Below are 24149 nucleotides of genomic sequence, written 5' to 3' on the forward strand. Positions count from 1 at the left end.
AATATTACTAATAATATAATGATTTTTGCAGAAAAATGCTTCAAAAAGTATCTTTTTCATGTGAGAGAAATTTTAGCTTCTAAAACGTCACTTCCGGTTTTTCTCACGTTCACGTTCCTTTTCCGTTTTCGCGTTGATGAGTCGGTGAGTGAATCGTGTCGCGGAGGTTTAAATCTGTATTAAGTATTAACATCCTACATTTTACATAAAATATGAAACGTTAAAGATACATAACTTCTTATGCTTCTAATTATTGTTGCCTTATATATATATGTAATTTATACAAGAAGATAATATTTTTCAGTTTAGTTTACGTGAGAAAGAGGTTAGAATCTGGATCGACTTGTTAACTTTTATTTTTTATTTTGGAATATATCTTTCCATTCTCATTCTTTGTCATCGTGCAAACGCAGCAGAGCTGTCAATATCAAAGTTTCAATAAATATTAATTGTTTACATATACGTGTCAATTATTGCAAACTGTTATTGCAGATACTAACCTCTTATTTTTTAACGAAATTGTACATGTCAAAGTAGATAAGATAGATCAACTAAAAATAATTTAATACAAATTATGTATGGAATTAAATATTAATTTTTGTTGTACATATATTACAGATACTAAACATCCACCATGGGTAAGGGAAATAATATGATTCCGAATGGCCATTTCCACAAGGATTGGCAACGATATGTAAGGACTTGGTTTAACCAGCCGGCGAGAAAAATCCGTCGTAAGCAAAAACGTGTTAAGAAAGCACGAGCTCTCGCACCCAGGTATATATAATATTTTTACTAAATTTATAATTAAATTATTTCTTGATTAATAAGATTCTGCTTTGTACAATACAAATATATATTTAAAACTTTTATACACATGTGTATATATATATATATATAAGAATTGTATATATGTATATATTTAACAGTTACAACTTTTTGTAATTCAATATTGTTTTTCAGACCTGTAAACTTATTGAGACCTGTTGTGCATTGCCCGACATTCCGTTACCACACTAAAGTTCGTGCTGGTAAAGGATTTACACTAGCTGAATTAAAAGCTAGTGGTCTGAACAGGAGATTTGCCAAGACCATTGGCATTGCGGTTGACCCTCGTCGTCGCAATAAATCTATTGAGTCTTTACAAACAAATGCTCAACGTTTAAAGGAGTACAAGTCTAGATTGATTCTCTTCCCGGTAAATGAGAAGAAGGTGTGTAGTTTTTTGTGTTATTAATATTAATAGAATAAAATATATTTTAATAGTAATTATATTTTAATCTTTAGAAATGTATAATTGACATAATTTGTGAGATATTTTTTATATAATTCTATAAAAAATTGTTTTTACATGTACAAATTCTATTTTTCTTTTCTTTTTTTTTTTTTAATTATAGCCTAAGAAGGGTGATGCAACTGAAGAGGAGAGAAAGCTGGCAGTCCAAATCAAGGGAGATCCTATGCCAATACGTCATCAAGCACCTGCTAAGGCAAAGGCTCGTCCTATTACTGAGGAGGAAAATAAATTCTCAGCATATGTAACCCTCCGTAAGGCAAGAGCAGATGCACGATTAGTTGGCATTCGTGCAAAGCGTGTTAAGGATGCTTCGGAAAATCCTGATGAAGTAACAAAAGTTGCTAAAGACAAGAAAGCCAAGAAGTAACATCTTTTTTCTGCATAAAAATAAAACTTTTCTGTAATGGAAAATAATTTGATATTGTTTTTATATTAAAAACCTTGCAATAATTTGTTTTGACCTATAATATAGCAGAAAATTTCTCCACAGTTGGTCTGTCAAATGACAAAATATATTGGAATTGTTAAGAGGATTTAAAATTTTTTTATTAGATTTTTTAATGTGACAGTTTTTCTATAATATATTTTTTATATTTCTATATGTAATAATCAAAAGAATCTTACATTGCTGAATTAATAATAGTAGCCATACTACAACTATATGAGCTTTTTAGCAAGAAATATATAAAGAAGTCTATTTGTTTTCTCGCTAGAAAGGTTCTTATATAATTTTTATTTAAAATATTAAATGTTTTTATTTTAATTAAAACGATTAAACAGTGTTTTATATTTTCATATAATATAATTTAAACATATAATACAATTTATAATTTAAATTCATATAATCAATTTTTATAATTAAAAGAAGTAAAGGAATAAAATAGCTAATTTAAAAAATATTTTATAAATAAAATATATGAAAAAAAAGAAAAAATTATGTTGCGTTTGCATTGTGTCCGACTACTGTCGTACACATGCAATACACGCTTAATGCAAAAACCGTCGCCCGTATGTTGTGTCGCCATAGTAGCGCATCTGTCATTTCAATAATTACATATTACAAGCCAGAGAGAAATTTAAACCTGTTAGCGAAAAGCGGATGTTGACTTTGTCGCAGTCATTTTACCTTCGATGGTGACTCGACACTCATATATTGAAATAAACTGAAATTGCCTTCGTTCGACATTAAATTTTATCCAAATACGTGAGGTTAGAGTAACAATGTATGTGCAGAGATAAAAGACGGTTTTATATTTTTCCACGAGCGCTGACTTTGCGATGCAAAAAATCAAACTTCGAATTTCCTCTTGTTAACGTGATGGAGCTAAAAGTGTGGGTGGAAGGAATACAACGTATTGTATGCGGTGTTACTGAGAGCACTACTTGTCAAGTATGTATTATGAATCATATCAGGGTATTGGTTTACATACATGCTTTATATCAGCTGTGTGTTGTCATAAAATAACTTGAAATATTACAGCCACATGTATATTTTTCACGACATATATTATTATTATTTAAAGATCATTTGCTTTATTCTATTTTTGAAAATCATTTGTGCTTATTTCTAAAAACTGCTACTGACAACACTTTAATTATAGGATGTGGTGTATGCGCTTGCTCATGCTACAGCTCAAACAGGTAGATTTACTTTAGTGGAGCGTTGGCGAACTAATGAACGTTTGTTGGCCCCTTATGAAAATCCTCTTAAGGTCAGACATGTTTCATACATCACATATATATCATGAATTGTTATCTCATAATTTAATCAATTAAATAGAATTTTAATTAACTATAATGATTAAATTAATATAATTATATGTGTAAATAAAATAACAACATTGACATATGTCATTTATTTGTATAGATTTTGATGAAATGGGGTGAATATTCGTCAGAAGTTCAACTGATTCTGAGACGCTCCACATCAGAAAATAACAAAACAAGTGCATTGCCATCTCGATTAACATATGCAACACGTGCAAATGGATTACCAATTTCGTTACCTGAACATGGAACAGGTACCACCAGCGTGCAAGATGATACCAAAAATATATCAACCACACAAAGTTCAGATTTTGATGATATGCAAGGAGGATTGGAAAGGAATCGTGATACCAGAAAGTCACTTACATTTAGTGGCTTTCATGGAGGTATTACTGAAAGCAGCACAGAGGTAAATATATGTATATCAATGAATACTTTTAAATAAAAAAATAAGCATGTATAAATCACACATACAAGTGTGCAAATAAATATATAAAACATAAATAAAATTTATTGTAAAATAGTTTTAACATACGTTTTATAATAGCAATATAACATAATAATTATCTCGATTCAATTACTTTGAATAAATGGTTTTCATAAAATTGTTCATGTTTTTGTTTTCATAGTATGTTTTCTATTTAATTAATTTTTATCTACACGTTTAAATAAAAACATTGTTTTAGATTCAAATGGAAAATAATGTGGCTGTAGTTCAACCTACACCACATTTAAAAAGCAAGGATTTGAACATTCGAAAAAGTATACAAAAACCTGCACAATCACCTACACGAGGGACTAATACTGAAAGTAAATATTCTATTGTAGTTTGTTGATTAGATCGAATAAATATACATATATATATACTTGTATATTTATCTTAAAAATCTTTTCTATAAGAATTATAATATTCATGTTATAATTTATGATTGTATGATGTTATTCTTTTTTTAGTCGCAACGCATTTATCGCAAAAAAAAGTGCGTGAGGTTCCACCTTACAGAGAACCTCCAGATCCAGCTTCACCACCATTACGAACTTTACCACCTTATCGCGATCCACCGCCGCCGAATTTAAACAGTCCTGGAAGATCACAATTTGTGCATAGTACCAATAGTGGAAGCCCTCATGTGCACAAAGACGATCAACCATCTTCTAGTAATTCCATAAAATTGAAAAGAAATCTCATTCAGGTTTGATTTTTACTATGATGATATTTGATATAATAATTTATAAGATTGCTTATAAGGTCATACATTTCTAACATATAATTTTTGTAGGAATTTCAAGATACAAAAGTATCCACACAATCCATTAATCCACTCCCTGCAACAGCACAAAATATAGCAACTGTTGCTTATACTCAACGATATGTTGAACTCTTAAGACTAGTCAATAAGCAGCGAGATACTATTAATGCTCAACAAGCTGATCTTACAAAAGTAAGATATTTTAGCATTTTATAATTAACATAAATTATTTTTCAAAACAATAGTTTACTTTTATGATTGATATAATTTATTTACAAAAATAGACAATAAATTATTCACTTATTTTAGTTTGATGCAGAAATATTATATTGGGAAGGGAAGAACAGAGAACAAATGCATCAAATGGATTATATTTCTCAAGAAATGAATCGTATTGAATCCACTGGTCGTATTATCGAAGAACAAGTATAATAATTTTTATGCAACGTACATTTTGACATTATTATTATGATTTATTGAATTGTTTGTTTTAACTTGTTTTAGCTTAAAGAATTAACTCATGTAGAAGAAGAGAGTGAAATAGTTAGACAGCAAGAAAAAACGCTGAAGTCGGAAATAACATTACTTAGATCAAAGCTTGCCAATTGTGAAACAGAATTGCTTCAATGTAAAAATAAGATAAGGTAAATACGTATTTGATAGAATTACAAAAATTCTTACTTGTATGTTATATTAATCTATTCTAATACTATTGCAAATACTATTTTTTAAATATTGTATAAGACATTTAGATGAAATACAAAATATATGAGAACCATACAATTACAGGCTAGTTATGGAAGAACTTGCAATGGAGCAACACAATATAAACCGTGAAACAGATGAGCGGCAAATTATGGAACGGAAAATAATTAGCGAAGTTGAACACTTACAAAATGAGGTAGAACAAGCTAAACGTGCAACAGAATTAGCCTCACAACATGCTGATTCTTTAAAATTAGAAGTAGTTAATTTAGAGTCAGCTATTGTTGAGAAGAAATTACAAGTAGAAAGATTGGTAGCTGATATGAAAGAGGCAAATTTACAAAGTTTAGCTGTTGCATGTTCAGATGAACAAGTTAAACCTTTATTGGAAGGTATTTATCTATATATATAAATGTATTTTGCATACATTATACTAAATTTCATGTACATAAAAACGTCTAATAAATACACTTAATTATTAGGTAAGCCTGGAAGTACTCGTAAGATGATAGGATCACCAAGACAATTGGAAACCGCAGTGCCCACAAGCAAAAATCCACATGGTGTGTGGGTATAAATAAAAAAACATAGTATACCTGATAATGTTATCTTTATGTGAGAAATATATCAAAGAATATATATCAAAATCTTTCTATATTAATAATGTTTCAGTAAGTACTTAAAGTAAATATCTTTATATTTTTATGCATTGATTACAGTAAAATTAATTAGTATTATGACATATTTTATTATATGTGTCATTAATAAGTTCTCATTTTGTACCATAATGTATATGTATTATCTCATTTATTCACAAAATATTTGTGAAATTGTTAATCAAATAGTTATATAAACTATTCATATATTTTTGAGAACACAATATATTCTATATGCCATCATATATATTTGCTTGATAAATTATTAGAGAAAAGAACTTTTTATTTTAAATATATGCATTTGTTGACAAATTTGATCTATTCATGATCAAGAAAATATTTAAGATGTTTAGACAATAACTCTAATTTATATATATATTGCAAATTAATTTCAAATATTAAAATTATGAGCTACATTACAAGATGATATTATTTATTAAATACAAACAACTATTTTAAAATCTTTATAATATTAAGAAATATTTTGCCATAATAGATTTAATTATGGTTTTGTATTATTGTACTACATTAGTTCAACTACACATCAATGCATCAATACATGTTCAATAGTAAATTGTTCCATAATATTTTTAATACTTTATATGTTATAGCAAAACAGCGAATTTCCAAAAATAGAAAATCTCAGAATTCTATTTTTTTAAATTTTATTTTTATATTATAACTCGGAAAAATTGTTTTAAATGACAAAATATGTTTATTTAAAAAATTTTAAAACAAAATTAAAAGTTTTGTGATATTGGCACATGAAACAAAATATGAATTGTAATTAATTTTAAAAATGAATTTAGATACAAAATTCAGTAATTTTGTAGTTTTGTGTGTGTGTGCGTGCGATTTTGCTGTAATATTAATGATATATGTATGTTACAAATTATATATGATCTATATTATATATAAATCTAAAATATGTATATACAATATTGATGATATTTTTATTAGAGACACATTTATTATATATCATGAGAGATAAAATATGCATCTTGTAGTTTGTAAAAATATATCAATATTATATATATTAATATAATTATAATATCTTAAACATATGAATGATTTATGTAATATTTATATTTAAGTATATTTTAGTTAAGTATATATTTGATAGATGTTTAAAAAAAGTAAATAATATTGAAAAAGAAGTCAGTCACGTTATATATAATATTAAATTTAATTTAAAAAGAATGTACAGCTTTAACGTTCCCGCCATTTCCAGTTTTCCCGCGTTATTTGAAGTTTATTTGGTTATGTCAAAATCTAGTACATAGCACTAACAGAAAGCAGAGAAAAAGTCAAATAATATTACGAATTTTAGTTCTTTATTTATGCATTAATAGAATACGAGAAACCAATATTTGTCAAATAGATTAAATACTATTATTCGCGCCATCGTACATATAATATTTATAACTATAATTTAATAATTTCGTTGTTTGTGTATGTACAATATAGTTTTGGAGTAAGATTTCGACATTGGTTTTAATACATAAGTCTACTTAGGCTACTACAAAATGAGCTTATGGGTTGATAAGTATCGTCCAACAACACTTGCAAAGCTGGATTATCATCTCGAACAAGCTGAGGATTTAAAAAATATGGTAATTATAATATTGAGATGTGATATACCTTTGGTACATCATCTCGAGAATGAGGTTAACTATAGCTTTAAAAGCGCGCTTTTCACGAAAATGCAATACATATTTTTTAAAAATATGTGATAATTTTCAATATAATTCTTTGAGAACCTAATAAATCATTAAAATATTGAGTTAAAATAAGTATATATATATATAAAATTAAATTAGCTTTTAGATTCACACATTTTGATAATTTTTATAATAATAAATATAGAGAAAAGAATGATAGAAAAACTATCTTTTTAAAGATTTATTTTTAATGTAAAATCTGGTATTTACAGTCTTTTAAAAAAAAAAAATATAAGATGATTATAATCACAACATAAATCATAAAATTTGTGTTATATAATTATATAAAATTGGATGTAGTTTATAAGCAATGCGTAAATTATTATATCTTTTTAAAATATAGGTGCAAAAACGAGACTTTCCACATTTATTGGTTCATGGCCCTCCTGGTGCGGGAAAGAAAACTCGAATATTATGTATTTTGAGAGAACTTTATGGGAGCGCAGCTGAGAGATTAAAAATAGAAAACATGCAATTTGAGGTATTTAATTTTTTTATTTTAATGCTAACTAGATTTTAAAATTTAGACTTTTATTGCTAGTACTTTTGCAGTTACAATATATTTGTAGTATTATGAATTATATTTTAAAATAATATAAAAGAATATAAATTAATAATATCATACATATTCTTGTAGACAGCATCTAAAAAGAAGTTAGAAATATTGACTATTAGTAGTAATTATCATACGGAAGTAAATCCAAGTGATGCAGGAATTCATGACAGAATTGTTGTCATGGAATTAATAAAAGCAACTGCACAAACACATCACATAGATATAAGTCAAAAGGAATTCAAAGGTATAAAAAAAATTAAAATATTTTTCTATTCTGATATTTGTTTGTCACAAATGTTACAATTTATGTAGTAAATATAAAAACTGTATATGAAAATTATAATTATATATTATTATAGTGGTATTATTATCAAATGTGGATCAGCTTACAAGAGATGCACAGCACGCACTTCGTAGAACAATGGAAAAGTATATCAATACATGCAGATTGATTCTTTGTGCAAACTCAACATCACGTGTTTTACCTGCAATTCGATCACGATGTGTGAGAATCAGAGTTCCTGCTCCAACTACTTCCGAAATCAAAAATATTTTACATTCGATTTGTAAACGTGAAGGACTTAATTTGCCTGATGAATTTGCCAATCGAGTAATTGAAGCTAGTAACAGAAATCTTAGACGGGCAATATTAATGCTTGAAGCTTGCAAAGTCGAACAGTAAGTACATAATACATGATAACATATACAGAGATACATTAAAGTTTCTACCGAGTTTTAAATTATCAATATATTTTTATTAACTTCTTCATTTGAAAATTGTTTTCTTTTCAGATATCCATTTACTGTTGATCAAAAAATAACAGAACCAGATTATCAAGTATATATACGAAATACAGCTAATATGATGGTTTCTGAACAATCTCCTAAAGTACTTTTAGAGGTACGCAATAGATTTTATGATCTTTTAACACGTGCGATACCGTGCGATCTGATATTCAGAGGATTACTACAAGAATGTATAAAAAATTGTGATGATCAGTTGAAAAGAGAAATTATTGGTATTGCATCTGAATATCAGTATAGAATGATACGTGGATCAAAACCCATATTTCATTTAGAAGCTTTTGCTGCACGATATATGACAATTTACAAAAGATATATTGAATCTTCTTTGGAAGGCTTTATGTGAAATTTATATTTTATTTCTTTAATATAGTTTATATCTTGAATTAAACAATAATTTAAAAAAAAATATTTGTTTGCTCTAAGCATTTGGATATTATAAATGTTTTCAGTATAAGATAAAAATAATATTAATTTGTAATAACTTCTATATTTTAAATACAAAGAATTGAATGATCTATATTTCTGAATTTTATAATCACACTAGAAAATGTAATCATTCAAAAAAATGTTTTTTTCCTTTTCTTTAGAATCATTTCTGTTTGTCTCAAAATTAGTAATTCTTTAGAATCATTTCTGTTTGTCTCAAAATTTGAAAATAAGATTATATCATTTTATTTTCAAATTAAACATTTTTTAAATATAACTATAATGTTTATTCAATTCTAAATTGGCATAAAATATGAATTTAAAAATAAATTATTTTTTTGTATATATAAAATACATGATAGTTTCACAATAATTTATTTTATTCTGTAATATTATATAACTCAATAATACAATACAGATTTCATGTAATCTGACAATACAGTTAATTTTGAAGAAAAATTTTTTTTCATATAATAAACACTTACATTGCTGCAAGTGCAAGTGCAGAAATAACAGCTAATGCAGATACTATATATCCAGTGCTATACACTTCTTTAATTGTTAGGAATAATCCGAAATCCCAGGCCTGTAAATTTATAAAAATATACATGATCTAATTAGTATATAATTAAAAAACTATACAACATTTGTGAAATTGTAGCATCAGTGTCATTTCAGCAATGATAACTTATGATTTAGCTATATATATCAATATATGTAAAGTATCCATCTTATTAATTTTTTCCAAAATATATAATAATTTCCTACCAAATGACGTATTCCATTAAATGTATGGTAAGTAGCAGGTAAAGCAAGTAAGGTTTTGCCAGCAAACAGTACAGGTAAAGATAAACATAAATTATCCACTGTTTCTATAAAGCAAGGAATACCACCAGGTATAAATAATGTGCCTGTAATATAAGTTATAATAGTCAATTTAAACATTGTTTGAATTATATATATGAATTATATATATTATTGTTCTAAGAAAAGCTAAGAGAATTGACAAATCTATTTTGGAGTAGTTTTCATTTGTAATTTTAATGTTTATACGTTGCTAAGTTAAGTATCATCATGTACTTTACCTAAACCAAGGAACATTGCGTAACTGGCTAGCATAATCCCAGTAGTTCTGTGTGTTATTGAGAGCACTGCTGTTAATTGATATTCATAGATAGTCAAGTGTGGCGACAATGGTCTTTTTAGACGCATATTCTTCTCATCATGAGATTCACAAGTGCTTGATGCATGTGAAGGCTTTGAAACTGCAGCAGTAAGAGGACTGAAACATAATATTTTTAATTGCAATTTATGAAACAACTTTTTTAATGTCAAAATGGTTAAAGCTATGCATGTATATAAACAACGCTATATAATTAATATACACAGCTCATAATTATAATTTTTGTCGATGAGAGAGATAAAATGAGAACATTTTTGATGTAGCATAAGAATTATCAAAATCTCTCAATCTAATATTTGACAATTATGTAAAGGCATAAGGTTATGTATTATATAAGATATCTTACCTGCATGTGTACAGACTCCGAAAATGTCGAAAATCGACATTACGCCGGCAAAGAAGCCTAAAAAGAACAGAAACTCATTTTTATTTCAATCAGATAATTAATAAACTAATAACTTTTTAATAAAATCACAAATTTCACAACAAACCTCGTATACAGCAGTGCCATTTTTGTGAATATACTGCGCTTTCTACTGATGATAAACAAGTGTCATGTGTCACAATTAGATTATAAATAAATGTTTTTACATTACAAGATATGGATGCACAATTTTACGACAATATATTTTCAAACATATGCCATCAAAAGTTTTAAATGGTAATAAACATAAACAATCTTATAGTAGAAAATTGTTGACTAAGTTCAAGTTATATAGTCGTAAAACTTGTTAAAAAATTAATAAAAATATGTCAGTATAATAATTTCATATTTAGACAAAAAGTCTTCTGTTATATTTTTTATAAATGTTTATATCACATACAAAAATAATCTTCCAAGAAAATAATATTAAAAAAATTTTATATATTAATTATTTATTATTGACACATATAGAATTATTTCATAGAAAAGTAATGTTGTTTATTTGGTTTTTAAAGGATAACTTGAAAATAATTTAATATGTAAGTTTTAATTTTATTTCAATTTGTGATAACTGTTATATCGACACTCTCATCTTTATTAAGTCATTCTTGATAACTTGCAATAGATGTCGCTACTGACACAAATTTTATCGTTGTTCCAAAGTTAACCAAATATTCAAGAAACGTACGTGTATAAAGCAAGTTCTGCAATTTTGTGTGTATAAAACAATTTTTTTCGCAACATATTACGAAGACAAATAATTTAAAATACAAAGTTAAGTTTCTATACTGTGTATATACATTTTGATATCATTGAATACTATACTGTGAAAAGATAAAATTGAAAATATGCATAAATTTAAAATGGCAACTCAAGAAGAAAGGGTTATGGATTTTGGGTTAATGTCGCATCTATTTTTAATATCAAAATAATTATACTATCACAAGTAGATATATATTATAGAAAATGCAAAATATTAAGTACAAAATAAGCGATATAATTGTGAATAATATTCTAGTGTCTTTTATATATTCTTACATGTAAATTAAACATTCTATTTTGTTAACAATCATATAAAACGTATAATGCACATAGATAGATAAATTACTTGGAAATAATCTTCATTTTCGAACAATAATATAATTCTATTTTTGCAGACGTCATATCGCAGAGACCCGCATCTCAATTTTCATTTTTGCAAGAAGAAAATCATCTCTTTTTCTATACACGATAAGTTTTTGTTCTGGCGGGAGAATAATAGAGAAGAAAAATCTCAGGTACGGAATTTATTAAAAATTTTTCAAGAGATCTAGAAAACACGAAATCTAGTCATCTAGTAATGCGCGCGCGCGCGCTCTGGTCTCCCCTGTAAATCTTGTCGCGCTACTTGACGCAACAACCCCTGCATGATTCCGAAGTAGTTAAGCCCGACTTTGCGCAGCCGCGAGCCCTCGAGCGCGAGCGCAGCGCCGCCTCGCGTTTCGCGCCCGAACTAATTTGACCGCGTGCGAAGTGGTGAGGGTAGACCGAAGCGAGGGAGCGTGCGTCTACGTCAGGAAAAGCTCCGAGCTTATTGGTCCCGGTCCATTGTTGCGTATTGATTGCTGCGGAGCAGTGGTATGGTCGTCGGGACACTCGGTCGTCCTCGTCGTCGTCGTCGTCGTCGTCGTCGCCGTCGGTGGTGCTCAGCCGATTAGGTTAAGAGGAGCGGGCGCGCGGTCGGAGAGAGAAAATAGTCGTCGTCGTCGCGCGTTCGAGAGCTCGCGTTTTATTCGTCGCGTACGCGATCGCGAACCGCGTTTACTACGTTCACACCGTACACACGCATATACTTATATATATTATAAATAGAAAAATAAAAAAAATATATATATATAAATAAAATACATATATATACGAGAGAATATATAAAAGCGCGGAGAAAACGGAAGTATATATCTGTCGCGTACTTATATGTATGTTTAAAGCGCGCGTAGTGTAACACGCGGTAGTGGTGTCAGTGTGGATTGTTTTTCTTGTTGTTTTCTGTTGCTCCAGATTCTCTCTCTCGGAAACTGAAACCGATAATTTGACGAGACGTCAACGGCGGCGGCAGCAGCTGCCGCCGAATCTATAGTGCGAGCACAAATTCGCGTTCTCGTCGACCTGGACGCAGGACGAAACCAGGACGGATCCGCTGTTCTTACGCCTGGCTTACGAGGACAAGAAGCGAAGCGCGTTCGCCAAGGACGAAGACACCGAATTTGGATCGGTGGTGCTTGTACGTATCGACGAAAACATCGATACATCATTCGTACATTGGATTCGTGTAGAAATAGCAAATCCTCGGTCGGACAGTGCGTCGTCAGGACGACAGTGATCGAGTGGTCTCTGGATAGAAAGGCGTTTACGAGCGAGGGAAGGAGCATTTTCGGAGCAAGTAGACACAGACGTATATAAGAGGACCGAAGAAACGAGGGTAAGAGAGCCAGAAAGAGAGAGAGAGTGTGCGTGTGCGCTAGAAAAGAGAGAGAAAGGAGAGTGCGAGAGGGGTGAATGTGTGCAAGAAAGAAAGCGAGAGAGAGAGAGAGAGAGATTGAGAGGGTGAAAGTAGAGCGAGAAGGAGCGCGCAAGGAAAGCAATTTTGGGGCGCCAGCGAGTGTGCGTGACCATAGAAAAGGAGAAAAGGAGATAGAAAAAAAAGAGATCTGGGTGATTCTCTCCAGTGAACGCGCGCTGACAAAAGCTCGTGGCTGGCGGCGCCGCGCGGACGCGGAAGCGGGCCGTTTTTTGGGGTTCCTTGTGGCGCGTCGCGCATCCCCGGAGGCGGCGCGAAATTATGAAGCGCATAAAGTGCGCCCTACTGGCCGTCGCAGCTGCCGCTGATTGTGATAGCCGCCGGTGAATGTGTGACCCGGGGGCAGCAGAGATCCGCCGGGATGACGACCGAAGGGACGACCGAGCAGCCCCCGGTAGAAGACTGCCTCAAGGAGCGGAAATGGTGGTGCTTCCTGCTGTCGAGCATCTTCACCTTCCTCGCCGGGCTGCTGATCGTGCTCCTCTGGCGTGCGTTTGCCTTCCTCTGCTGTCGCAAGGAGCCGGAACTATCCCCAAATGACCCGAAGCAGAAGGAGCAGAAGACGGCCCGCCAGGGCAAGGAGTTCGAGGGGACTTTTATGACCGAGGCCAAGGACTGGGCCGGCGAGCTAATTTCCGGACAGACCACCACTGGACGTATCTTGGTGAGTTTATTATTCTTCATTATTTTGCGCTCTGTTTTCTCTCTCGCGTCTTTTGCGCGCAAATATACATATATATATATATATATATATGCGCGATCATTAAAGTGATGTATGAAACGTGATAGGAATACTGACGTACAATAATATATATATCTTAGAGGCTCCTGCCTTGTAATATTTGCAGTATTTTAGGAGAAATTTGGAAGTTAAATTAATTCGCATATATAATGTAATCTGTCTCTCGCGTATCTCATCACATTCCTCATTTATGAATTATTCTTATTAAAGATTCCTGCTATATTGAATTAATACGTTGAATTGAATTGATAAATATTTACGCGATAGAAAAATAAGAATTTAATTAGGACGAATAATATATCGATTGTTTCCAAGAATTTCTATTTATCTTCTACATTTATTTTTTGTAATTCTAATTATTTTATTATACGTATTAAATATTTCAATGCCAAGTCACTTTTCGTCACTTTTTTGTCTTCTTATTTTGTATAAGAAACAATACGTGACATTGCAAAGGCATATATGAATTTTATTTATTATTCTTGATATTTTATTAAATATATTATATTTTATGTGTTAATTTTGTATTGATTCTAAAACAAATTAATTGTGTGTGATTATACATCTATGAATTTTATTTATTATTCTTGATATTTTATTAAATATATTATATTTCATGTGTTAATTTTGTATTGATTCTAAAACAATTTAATTGATTATTCATCTAATTATTGCAAAGTATTTGACGGTGACTTGCAATTGTTATTGCAATACAACTAGTTTTATTTATTTGCATAAAAAGAGAGAAAAATCTTAAGCGAGAAAATAGATCGTTTATAAATTCTAAAATATAAGGAACTTTAAATATCGAATAACGAATACGTTGATATTACTTGTTTGTATACATATTTGTCTTTATTGGAAGAACTAATAACAATATCAAATAGACGATATCAAGTAAATTCATGTCGTTTGAATAATATTTATCAGACATGAAAAAACTTTGAAGTGAGATTTCTGTTACATGTCAAAATCACTTTTATATTTTATATAAATATAATATATTTTATTTTAATTTGACAATTGCTGGTTTTAACATTTATAAGAAAAATGATTGATTAAGAAAAATCTCGTTTGAAAATTTGCTTGCGCAGCAAATATCGGACTTGATCAAATTCTTCTTCTTACATTCCTCTATTAAATTTTATTCGTAATCGGGTTTCCAGAAAATCAAATACGACTCCGTTAAATAGGTTGTACGTCGAAGAAAGTAGGAAACCGATTTCAAAGAAAATTCGATAAGAGCGTCGACGTGAGGGAGGGAGAGGCGTGAGTGGGATACAGATTAAAATTGTTCCGTGCAGATTCGTACCAGTCACGAGATGCCATTACCGAAAATTCGGCTTGGCATCAAACTGTCGTTTAAATTTAATTCAGTCTTGAAGTTCGATTCTCTGTCCGACTCGCATCGACATATATCACGGCATAAAAATCGTCGTATATACTCCAAGTCCTCGTTTTCGTTCGTACCATGCGCCGCGATGCCCTTTCCCGGATACACGGAAGATTGGCGTCGCGCGTCCCGGATGTGGCACAGGGTGAAAACTGGTGACGAAACGTGTATACACGTAGATTCGCGGCCACTTACACGTGTACGCGCGCGTGCGCGCACACGAGACTCCTAGCCTCGAGAGTACGAGTGTACGTGGCCGGTGACCCAGTTCTCGTTCGTGGAACCAGACACGGCATCGGTCCCGAAGTAGAGGGGTAGTTTCTACGCAGTGCGTGTTCCACCCTAAAAGTTCGTTTTCCTCGTTAAGCGTGCGTCCGCGAAATTTCGGAAATCTTTTTTCTCTCCTTGCGCGACTCTCGCTTCGGAGCACTCAAGCTCGCGAATAACGCCTTTCCTCTCTTTGAGAACGATATACATAACTATTCCCTTCGGCTATTTTTCTTCTTACGCCCTCCAAGAATGCTTCTTACACCCTTGCTCTTGCTCCCGGCTGAATGTGTTAAGTCAGGTGGGGGAGAAGGCTGCGCCCAATTTACGAATAGCTTTATTCAAATTTTATAGCCCAGCTGGTAAGGGGCCCTCGTCCTATCGGGAGTATAAATCGAGAGGATGGTGCGATTTACGTTCGCGATTTTATATGTTGAAATAGTTTTCAGAAGGTTACGATGGGAAGCAACACGAAGCTTTCGTAGAAAAAATTGAAGCTTATTCCGCATTTTTCAATGCAGGGGTATCCATATTTACGGGCTTGCGAAAATTTGACTCGCTAGGTCGAGTTGAATGATAGATTGCAGCTGGTCATGCGAAATCGAAAGTTCGATAGACAGCAATTACATTCCGAGTATGGATAATAGAAACTTTATTATATTTCTTAGATTTCAATTTTAGTATCGATAGCAAGATGCAATTAGTAGGGTTTCTGATGAAAACATCAGTGAAACACTATAATACAAATACTTTAATATTCTCTATGATAAATAATCCATAGTCGGATTATACTTGTCTAGCCATCAGATTATAGCTTGTATTTGGAAATCACAAATTATTGTGTTCAAGCGGGGATAATCTTTAATCCAAAAGTTGATTTTTTTCAATTTGCGACTGCAATCTGTCGATTTCAATCCCTTAATTGCAATTTTTTGCCTAAGCACAATAGAAAATTCGATCTTTGTCTGTTTACAAAAACAATATAGTATCAGTTTAATGCAAACGGTTGGCTTTGATTAAATTTTGCTTACATTATTAAATAAAGAAGATTAAAAAAAATAAATAAAACAAAAATTTTAGTATATACTAATAAAATTATTAATTGCTGCACATTTTCTATTTAATAATTAAATAGATTTACTTTTAACTATTTCTAATTTCCTTAATATTTACGCGAGAATATATGATATTATTAGTAAAAATTGTCCTTTTCTAGACGATCATTTGATATTGGTTATGAATGTATTTAATATTTGATGATCAATTAGCGGTCGACTCTTGTCTGATAACACGTTGACCGTTACCACTTTACGACAAAGCCTAATATCAAAGCGGTCGAATATCATGCACAACTTTCGCGTTAGTTTCGCGAGTTTAACTCTGCAACATTTTACACTACAATCTCTTTAATGAAAAGTTTGTTTCACAGTTCTGATAACGGAGTTTGTGTTATACCACAACGATAATATACAGGCAAAATTTAACATCAAATTTGTATGTGGTCATTGTAGAAAAAAATAATACCTTTTCATTTTTCGGATATATTTTCCTTGTTACTTTATGAAGTAATGTTGATTACATTTCCGTGTTTTTCTTCAATTTACATTTTTAATGCTTATTTGCAAATTAAGAAGTAAAACAGTATTGCATAAGAAAAAAAGATTACGAAGTAATGAACTGTGAAGCTGCTTCGTAAAATAGAACGCAAGCGGTTTGTAAACAAAACATTAAAGTAAAATTAAAAACAATGAGAAATAAAATCTTTCTTTATAGACTAATTCAGTAATCAATTAAGCTTTTAATTTTTATGTAATAACATCAAATGAGCGAAGAAAGCATTATATCACGAAGATTAAATAATGAATGTTAAATGTTGATAAATGCAAAATTTTAAATTATACTTTGAATTTTCAAATGATAATACTTAACATTTTTATGAGATTGATGGAATTTTTACGTCTTTGAATGACGTCAGAATATCGACAATGACCTTCGCAATCCTTGATATTTGATAGTAAAGTTAAATACCATCGTAGTTATGCAGATTCCAGTAATAATTGAGCAATATTAATTTTGAGTCGCATATATATTCACATAAATTCCTAGACGTAAACCATTGTTGGTATAATTTTTGATCCTAATATACACATACTGGGGCGCCACTAAAACTGAACTTGTTTCGACGTTCGTGATTTCAGGTCGCAAGCAACAATTCTCGGCTTAATTTTAATTGTCGCATAAAATTACATAAGCATTTACAAAGTATTAATTATGGAATAGTATCTCGACTAGACGCCGCACCTATAGAAATTTTAAGATTACTCTGATTGTATGACTATTGTTTTTTCCTATTTTTTATTTAACCATAGAATTTTATTTCTGTAAACTTAATTATGCAACATTTAAAATAACAGATTTATTTTCAAAGATATTTATATAATATGCATGATATTTTGGATAATATTATAGCTGATTTTATATAAATAATAGTAAAATGCAAATAATAATATGTAAAAGAATATTTTTTAAAGTTACGTTTTTAAAATAAATACGACAATAACGGGTTTAATAATATATTGATATATTCTGAATTTTATTTTCTCTCTATATTTTACGCAATACACACGCATACAAAGTTTAGAATAAAATTTATAAGTAAAATTTATAAATATTTATAAGTAAAACTTTTTTAACATGCGCAAATAAAAGTAGTAATTATTCCGTAAGATTACTTTTGCAGTTTAAATATTTACATTTTAATTTAAAATATTAAGATTTTTGAATATAAATAACGTAATATGATCAAGTTGACGATTAATTGTCTCTCAAATTTCTTTTCAATAACTTTTTTCAGGAAATATTACATTTGATAACAAGAACTGTTGGCAACTGTGTATATGAGACTTCCTTCCATTAATGATATTTATCTACATTATATTTCATATTCAATTATTTTCACTCAATTACGTTAAATTCTAGTTTTCTTATGTTACGAGAATTTCTTACGTTACGTCGAGCTGATTTTCATTATCATATCAACTCGTTTTTTGTTACTATTGCGAGAGCAATAAAACATGACCGTCTATACGCTTGTTTTGAAACCAAGAATATCTCAAATATTATATTCAAGTTATCGTCTCTCGATTGCCAACTTTTTATCTCGTTGACTGCGCAATATTCATTGTCTGATGCGATACCAACGAGACTTTTTTTTAACTAGACTTTCTCCGATAGTTCGCGGTGTTCATGTAGATCATAAATGAGATGCGCGAATATAGAAATTTATGGTGTGGAATTTCTGGAGTATATTTTTAGCGAATATTTCTAGAGTATGATTCTCTCTCTCTCTCTCTCCGCCTTTTTAGAGAAAAGTCGAACGAATGACCAGATAACAGACAGCTGTATGAATTGTGTCACTGACTTCTGTTTACGTGATGCGCGGTCTACTTTAAAACTGTATTCTGTACTGTTTTTTTATGTTTAGAAGTTAATGTCTTCAGTTTGTCCCAATTCGAGTGCGATGCATTCCAATTGGCATTTTATTTGCATAGAGAATACGCGAATGCAAAAATTCAGTTAAACGTCCATTTTTTTATATTATGTGATACGTATATTTAGATTTATTAAATTATTTTTCTCATAACTTCAAATATGTATATAATATCAACAAGAAAATAAACATTTTTCTTAATCTATCTTATAATTTCTTGTAAAAATGCTAATGTTTCGTGTAATATATATAATTATATAATAATTACACATAATTGCACAATATTAGAATTTTTATTACAAGAAATTATAAGATAGACTAAGAAAAATGTTTATTTTCTTGTTAATATAACTCGGTGAATTTATTTTTTCGTTGAAATATTTAATCTTGAGAGCTCCCTTGCAATATAGTTACAATGAACTCAAAGATAAATAAATGTAGAGAGAAGGGAAGCCAATAGATTCAGAATTCCTCTCTCAGCAATGGTATAATACATACACGTACTTCTTATTACGTTTGCCACGCATACATGTCGATTTGTTATGTGCGCGTACAAATGCTTTGTTGTGCGAATAATACTGATACAGACCTATTATTAAGTGATACAGTAAAGATATTCATCGCACAATGTTGCTTGTTAAAATACTGTCGCTTGTTAAAATGCATGCGCGGTATTCTGCAAAGGAAATAGGATAGTAGGTCACGATAACATCAATACTTTAAAACTAGATTAATTAATACAGTTTGGAGTAGAAGAATTTTCTATAAAAGTAATATTTTCTTTTTTTAAATAATATTAATGGATTTTTATAAGATGTGTTTTATTCATTATTCACATATATTTGTGAACATAAATACGAACATTTTTTTCCTTTTTATCAGATACCAATTTATTATTTTTATATAGATATTTTAAAATTAAAATAATTATAAAATGATTAGCATTTATAGCGATGATTATAATAATTATTACATAAATTCATTGTGCAATGATCAGGAATGATTATGTTGCTCAACAGTTGAATCAAAATTGATTGCGCATGCCAGTCAATTCGTTACAAGATTTATTCTTCAAACCGATTTGATACCTAAACCAATTTCATGGAATTGGCTTCTGGCGTATCAATTCGGCACGTTTACTTTCATCGATGAAAACGGGTAACGAGACGGAACTGTTAGGGAAGTCGTAGCGTCACTATCGAGACGGAACTACGTCATCACTTACAATATAAGCGAAGTGGAAAAAGATAGAAAGGCAAAGAGGAGACAAAGGAGACTAAAGAAAATAATGATACCGTTGAAAAATATATTTGTTCGCGATTTAACGTCTAAAAATTTTTAGCTGATGGAATTATTCTCGGCGATCGAGTACTTTTTGTTATTTTAGCTCTAAGAATTTCTTGCATTTTCTACTGCAGCGAGGCAAAAGATAAATTTCAACGTAATCATTATATCGATGCACTTTAACCAATAACGTCATTGACATTTGACTTTTGTGGGGAAACTGTCGAAGATAGTATTAAATGATAAAAGTTATTTTAACGTGGACGCTGATATAAACGCGAACGAACCGAGCATGCTGTTGCTGTTGTCATTTCAACGTACAACTGTATCGGTTCTCGAGTTTGTGCTCGGGGTCTCACTTCCTCCGCGTTAAAGCTCATCGAGTTACAGGACAACTGATGTCTTGCCCGGATGCGGCTATGTTTAATTCAGCACGACGAAGATACGTCGATCGATATACCAGCTACGTATATATAGACACATATAGGTATACATATACAGAGTATCCCCTTTACCTTTTAATTTTTTATACGGTTTATTTGATCAATTTGGTACGTCAATCTTTTCTTTATAAAAATATCCAGACACAATAGCGTCTAAATAATGAACTAACGATTGGAAATCACAAAGTTGGAATTTAAGAGGTATCACATTTTTTATTCTGCTAAATATCACTTTAATATCCTTTTGAAATTTAAACTTAATCATAGATGTTAATTAAATTTTGGAGAAAAAGCAATGAAAACGATGCAACAAATTGATAAAAGAATCCGTAGATAAAATTAGGTATGTTTGTGAAGCTGATACTCTGGCTACTCTATATGTAACTATGTATATTAAACAAAAACTACATTACCGTGGTTGCAGAGAGTACATTAAATGTTCTTTTTTTCTCGCGTTAAAACGTCGGAAAGGCATGTCGCATTTCTGTTACAACTCTGAGAACGCCTCGTACTCGCGGAATTTGACACGTCGAATTTTTTTTTCAATGGTGAGGCAAATAATTGCGAAGCAAGTTAATAAAAAGTTTTATAGTATATAATATCGATGTTGAAGAATTTTAAAACGCGAAATTCCGGATCCGATATTTTCCGGAACGAATCTAGATGCTAATAACCGGAATTCCATGCCGTTAAATAAGACTATGGAGTAAGATAGTGGATATTGTTTTTATTACAAAAAGATACAAAAATTTACATTATTATTTTACGCTTTTTTATTATATGTGGGATGAAAACATAATTTTTTAATAAAAACTGCGTTTATTTCGCAAGAAATGTCAATAAATTGACTATCTAAAGCGTTGTTTTATTCGACATAATTATGCATAGCAGTTGAATTATATTTGCGAATTATATTAAATAAAAAATGTTAGAATTTAATAAATGAGTTTGACTTGAGATCTCATTTTAATTTATTAATTTTGTGCATGTCATCCGCATAGGCTCCGATTGCCGTCGAGATTTTATTTTTATTGTAACACAATAATTCGAGCCGAGATTAATAGTTTTTTTATATATTAAATAATAATCATGATGCATAATCATTGATTGCAAATATTTTTGTCGAAATATATGTATATTAGAAAAAATTTCGAATTTATAAAGAATAAAAGAAAAATATTGATTTTCCAACTATCTACTCTTGAACATTAAAGTGTGTTTTCAAACTTCGTTTCGTGATTTTTTTGCATTATATATATTGAGTTATAGAATCTATTGTATCTCTCTATATACTCGCTTCTGAGTTAGAATGGTCATAGTATATGGACAAGGCAAAAAGAGAGACCTCGAAGTACCTTGTTTTTTGGATCCGATAAATGGTGGCTCTTGCGAGAGCAATAAAAGGAAACGAATGAGAAGTATTATTTCTTTGTATATATCGAGATGTAATAATAAAAAACAATTTCTAGAAAAAAACTATAATGTCGAAAAAAATATTATATAAGAATACACAAAAATTATCTCTTTCGTTTCCATATATGTATGACTTTGTTGAAAAAAAGTTGGTAGTAGCAATCTTACAATGATTATTTTTTGTTTTTTTAAATTAAATTTAATTTGACTTATTTTTTAATTTTATCAAGATTCAGGTAAAAAATAACAATAAGAATCAAGCAGAAGGTAAGCCACGGTAGTATATCGTCTTTTGTACGATATTTTCAGCATCTTTTTTTTGCATCTATTTATATTGTTAATATTTGAGCATTTTCGGTATGAAAATATACATTTAATAATACTGCCTCAGTAAATTTTTTCTTTATTTGTTTCTTTCAACCCCGAGGAGCGATATATTTTAGAGATATTTGTAATGCATTGGAAGCTACATTAAATTTATTACCAAATGACATGAGAGACCTTAGTTTGAATTTATATTAATAATTTTTATTATTTATTATTTTTATCTGTTTGACTGCAAATTATGTAATTGATGTTTAAATTTACTTTTTAATTACACTGAAAATGGCTCAAAAAAGAACCAAAACGTACCTATATTGATATTTTCATTATTTACAATAAAATATATGCGCTCTTATATTACGCTCTTGTTGCTACTTGTTATCTTAATTTGATTATATTGAAAAGAACCTTCATACAATAATTGTATTTCTTTAATTTTATTTTTAATCTATCTGATTACTATTTTTTAACTGGTAATAATTAGCCTACTTATTATTATTTTTATTTAAACACGTCATTTAAAAAGAAAGAGAAGAGAGAAAGGGGTATGTATATATTATATTAGATAAAATAAAAATTGAAAATTTAAATGGACAACATTATTATTATAATATGACACTCTCTTATACATATTATAATTAAATTATAATTCAATAAGATGTATATATGAAGCCACAAATGCGACATCTTTAAGTCGACGGGACGAGTCTTATTTCTCGCATTAGAACTTATCGAGTTACAGAATATCCGTCGCGACCGTCTCACGGGGTACCTACTGGTATATTTAATTCAGTACGACCAACCTACCTGGCGCGATCGATACGCCAAGTGTCGCAAAACGAAACCGCCAGGCCAAGCAGTTTTTTTCAGGCTGAGGAGCTTCTACCAATGCGGCGGCGCGGAAGATGAGAAAAAGATACGGAAGAAATTGCTGAAAAATGTGTAGAGAAAAGGGAGAGAAAAGAAACATTTCGTTTATATATTTCTGTCAAATCAGGCTATAAGTTATATGTTTTGTAAAATAAAGTGTGCAACCGTAAAGAAACTCCTCTTTCTGCTATTGCAAACATGTATCAACATAGTTTTATGATTTTTTGAAAGAATTATATTACGCTTACATAAATATATATGCATATTATAAAATTCGATGCACTAAATCGATTTCGTGATTTTAATATAAAAAAATATATATTTTTCTGGTCGTGACATAATAAATATTTAGTATATTAAAGAAAAAGGACGATTTGGAGCATCTTTCTTTCTGGATTTTAAATCCAAAGGAATGCAAATCCACTGTCTCGTTGAATAGGCTTCTTGTTTCGTTAAATGAGGGCTCTGTCTCGCGGTTTTGCATTAGAGGTTCAGGTGGCGCATTAAATCCGTCCGCTTCCGAGATGTTTAAGCAAGCGTGCATTCGACGTCGATTTCTACGACGTGAGCTGAA

The 24149-nt window shown here is 30.4% G+C and overlaps 5 protein-coding genes across 7 annotated transcripts in view; 4 read left to right on the forward strand and 1 right to left on the reverse strand.

The window, feature by feature from the left end:
• The first annotated feature begins 69 nt into the window (after positions 1 to 69).
• RpL13 (ribosomal protein L13) lies at positions 70 to 1711 on the forward strand. Of its 2 annotated transcripts, none has more exons than XM_029316733.2 (4): positions 70 to 144; positions 619 to 777; positions 964 to 1213; positions 1398 to 1711. In XM_029316733.2, exons 2-4 carry the CDS (start codon positions 635 to 637, stop codon positions 1662 to 1664), a joined length of 660 nt encoding a protein of 219 aa, XP_029172566.2. In that variant the 5' UTR covers positions 70 to 144; positions 619 to 634; the 3' UTR covers positions 1665 to 1711. The 2 variants fall into 2 exon arrangements, with proteins under 2 accessions (XP_029172566.2, XP_029172575.2); XM_029316742.2 differs by having other exon boundaries at positions 120 to 183.
• Positions 1712 to 2282: 571 nt separating this feature from the next.
• RASSF8 (ras association domain-containing protein 8) lies at positions 2283 to 5753 on the forward strand. 2 transcript variants are annotated; one of them, XM_029317334.2, is made up of 10 exons: positions 2283 to 2687; positions 2899 to 3009; positions 3165 to 3473; positions 3751 to 3874; positions 4019 to 4257; positions 4345 to 4506; positions 4624 to 4740; positions 4819 to 4958; positions 5104 to 5411; positions 5502 to 5753. In XM_029317334.2, exons 1-10 carry the CDS (start codon positions 2523 to 2525, stop codon positions 5594 to 5596), a joined length of 1770 nt encoding a protein of 589 aa, XP_029173167.1. In that variant the 5' UTR covers positions 2283 to 2522; the 3' UTR covers positions 5597 to 5753. The 2 variants fall into 2 exon arrangements, with proteins under 2 accessions (XP_029173167.1, XP_029173176.1); XM_029317343.2 differs by lacking the exon at positions 2899 to 3009.
• A 1171-nt stretch (positions 5754 to 6924) lies between these two features.
• Positions 6925 to 9919, forward strand: RfC38 (replication factor C subunit RfC38). Its single transcript, XM_029317717.2, has 5 exons — positions 6925 to 7288; positions 7740 to 7877; positions 8034 to 8196; positions 8312 to 8630; positions 8745 to 9919. Exons 1-5 carry the CDS (start codon positions 7202 to 7204, stop codon positions 9100 to 9102), a joined length of 1065 nt encoding a protein of 354 aa, XP_029173550.1. The 5' UTR covers positions 6925 to 7201; the 3' UTR covers positions 9103 to 9919.
• LOC114942585 (succinate dehydrogenase cytochrome b560 subunit, mitochondrial) lies at positions 9548 to 10943 on the reverse strand. Its single transcript, XM_029317981.2, has 5 exons — positions 10860 to 10943; positions 10715 to 10771; positions 10271 to 10467; positions 9954 to 10096; positions 9548 to 9771 (listed from the first exon to the last, which is right to left on the reverse strand). Exons 1-5 carry the CDS (start codon positions 10877 to 10879, stop codon positions 9667 to 9669), a joined length of 522 nt encoding a protein of 173 aa, XP_029173814.1. The 5' UTR covers positions 10880 to 10943; the 3' UTR covers positions 9548 to 9666.
• A 1419-nt stretch (positions 10944 to 12362) lies between these two features.
• The window catches only part of slo (calcium-activated potassium channel slo), a 101453-nt gene continuing 89666 nt past the window's right edge, over positions 12363 to 24149 (forward strand). Inside the window, 3 exon segments of the mRNA XM_085487732.1 lie at positions 12363 to 12747; positions 12830 to 13250; positions 13498 to 14013. Of these exon segments, the coding sequence (XP_085343858.1) occupies positions 13711 to 14013 (303 nt within the window). The 5' untranslated portion in view covers positions 12363 to 12747; positions 12830 to 13250; positions 13498 to 13710.

Source organism: Nylanderia fulva, unplaced genomic scaffold, assembly GCF_048542155.1.
Source record: "Nylanderia fulva isolate GAGA-0341 unplaced genomic scaffold, ASM4854215v1 Scaffold6, whole genome shotgun sequence".
In the NCBI taxonomy this organism is placed as follows: Eukaryota; Metazoa; Arthropoda; class Insecta; order Hymenoptera; family Formicidae; genus Nylanderia; species Nylanderia fulva.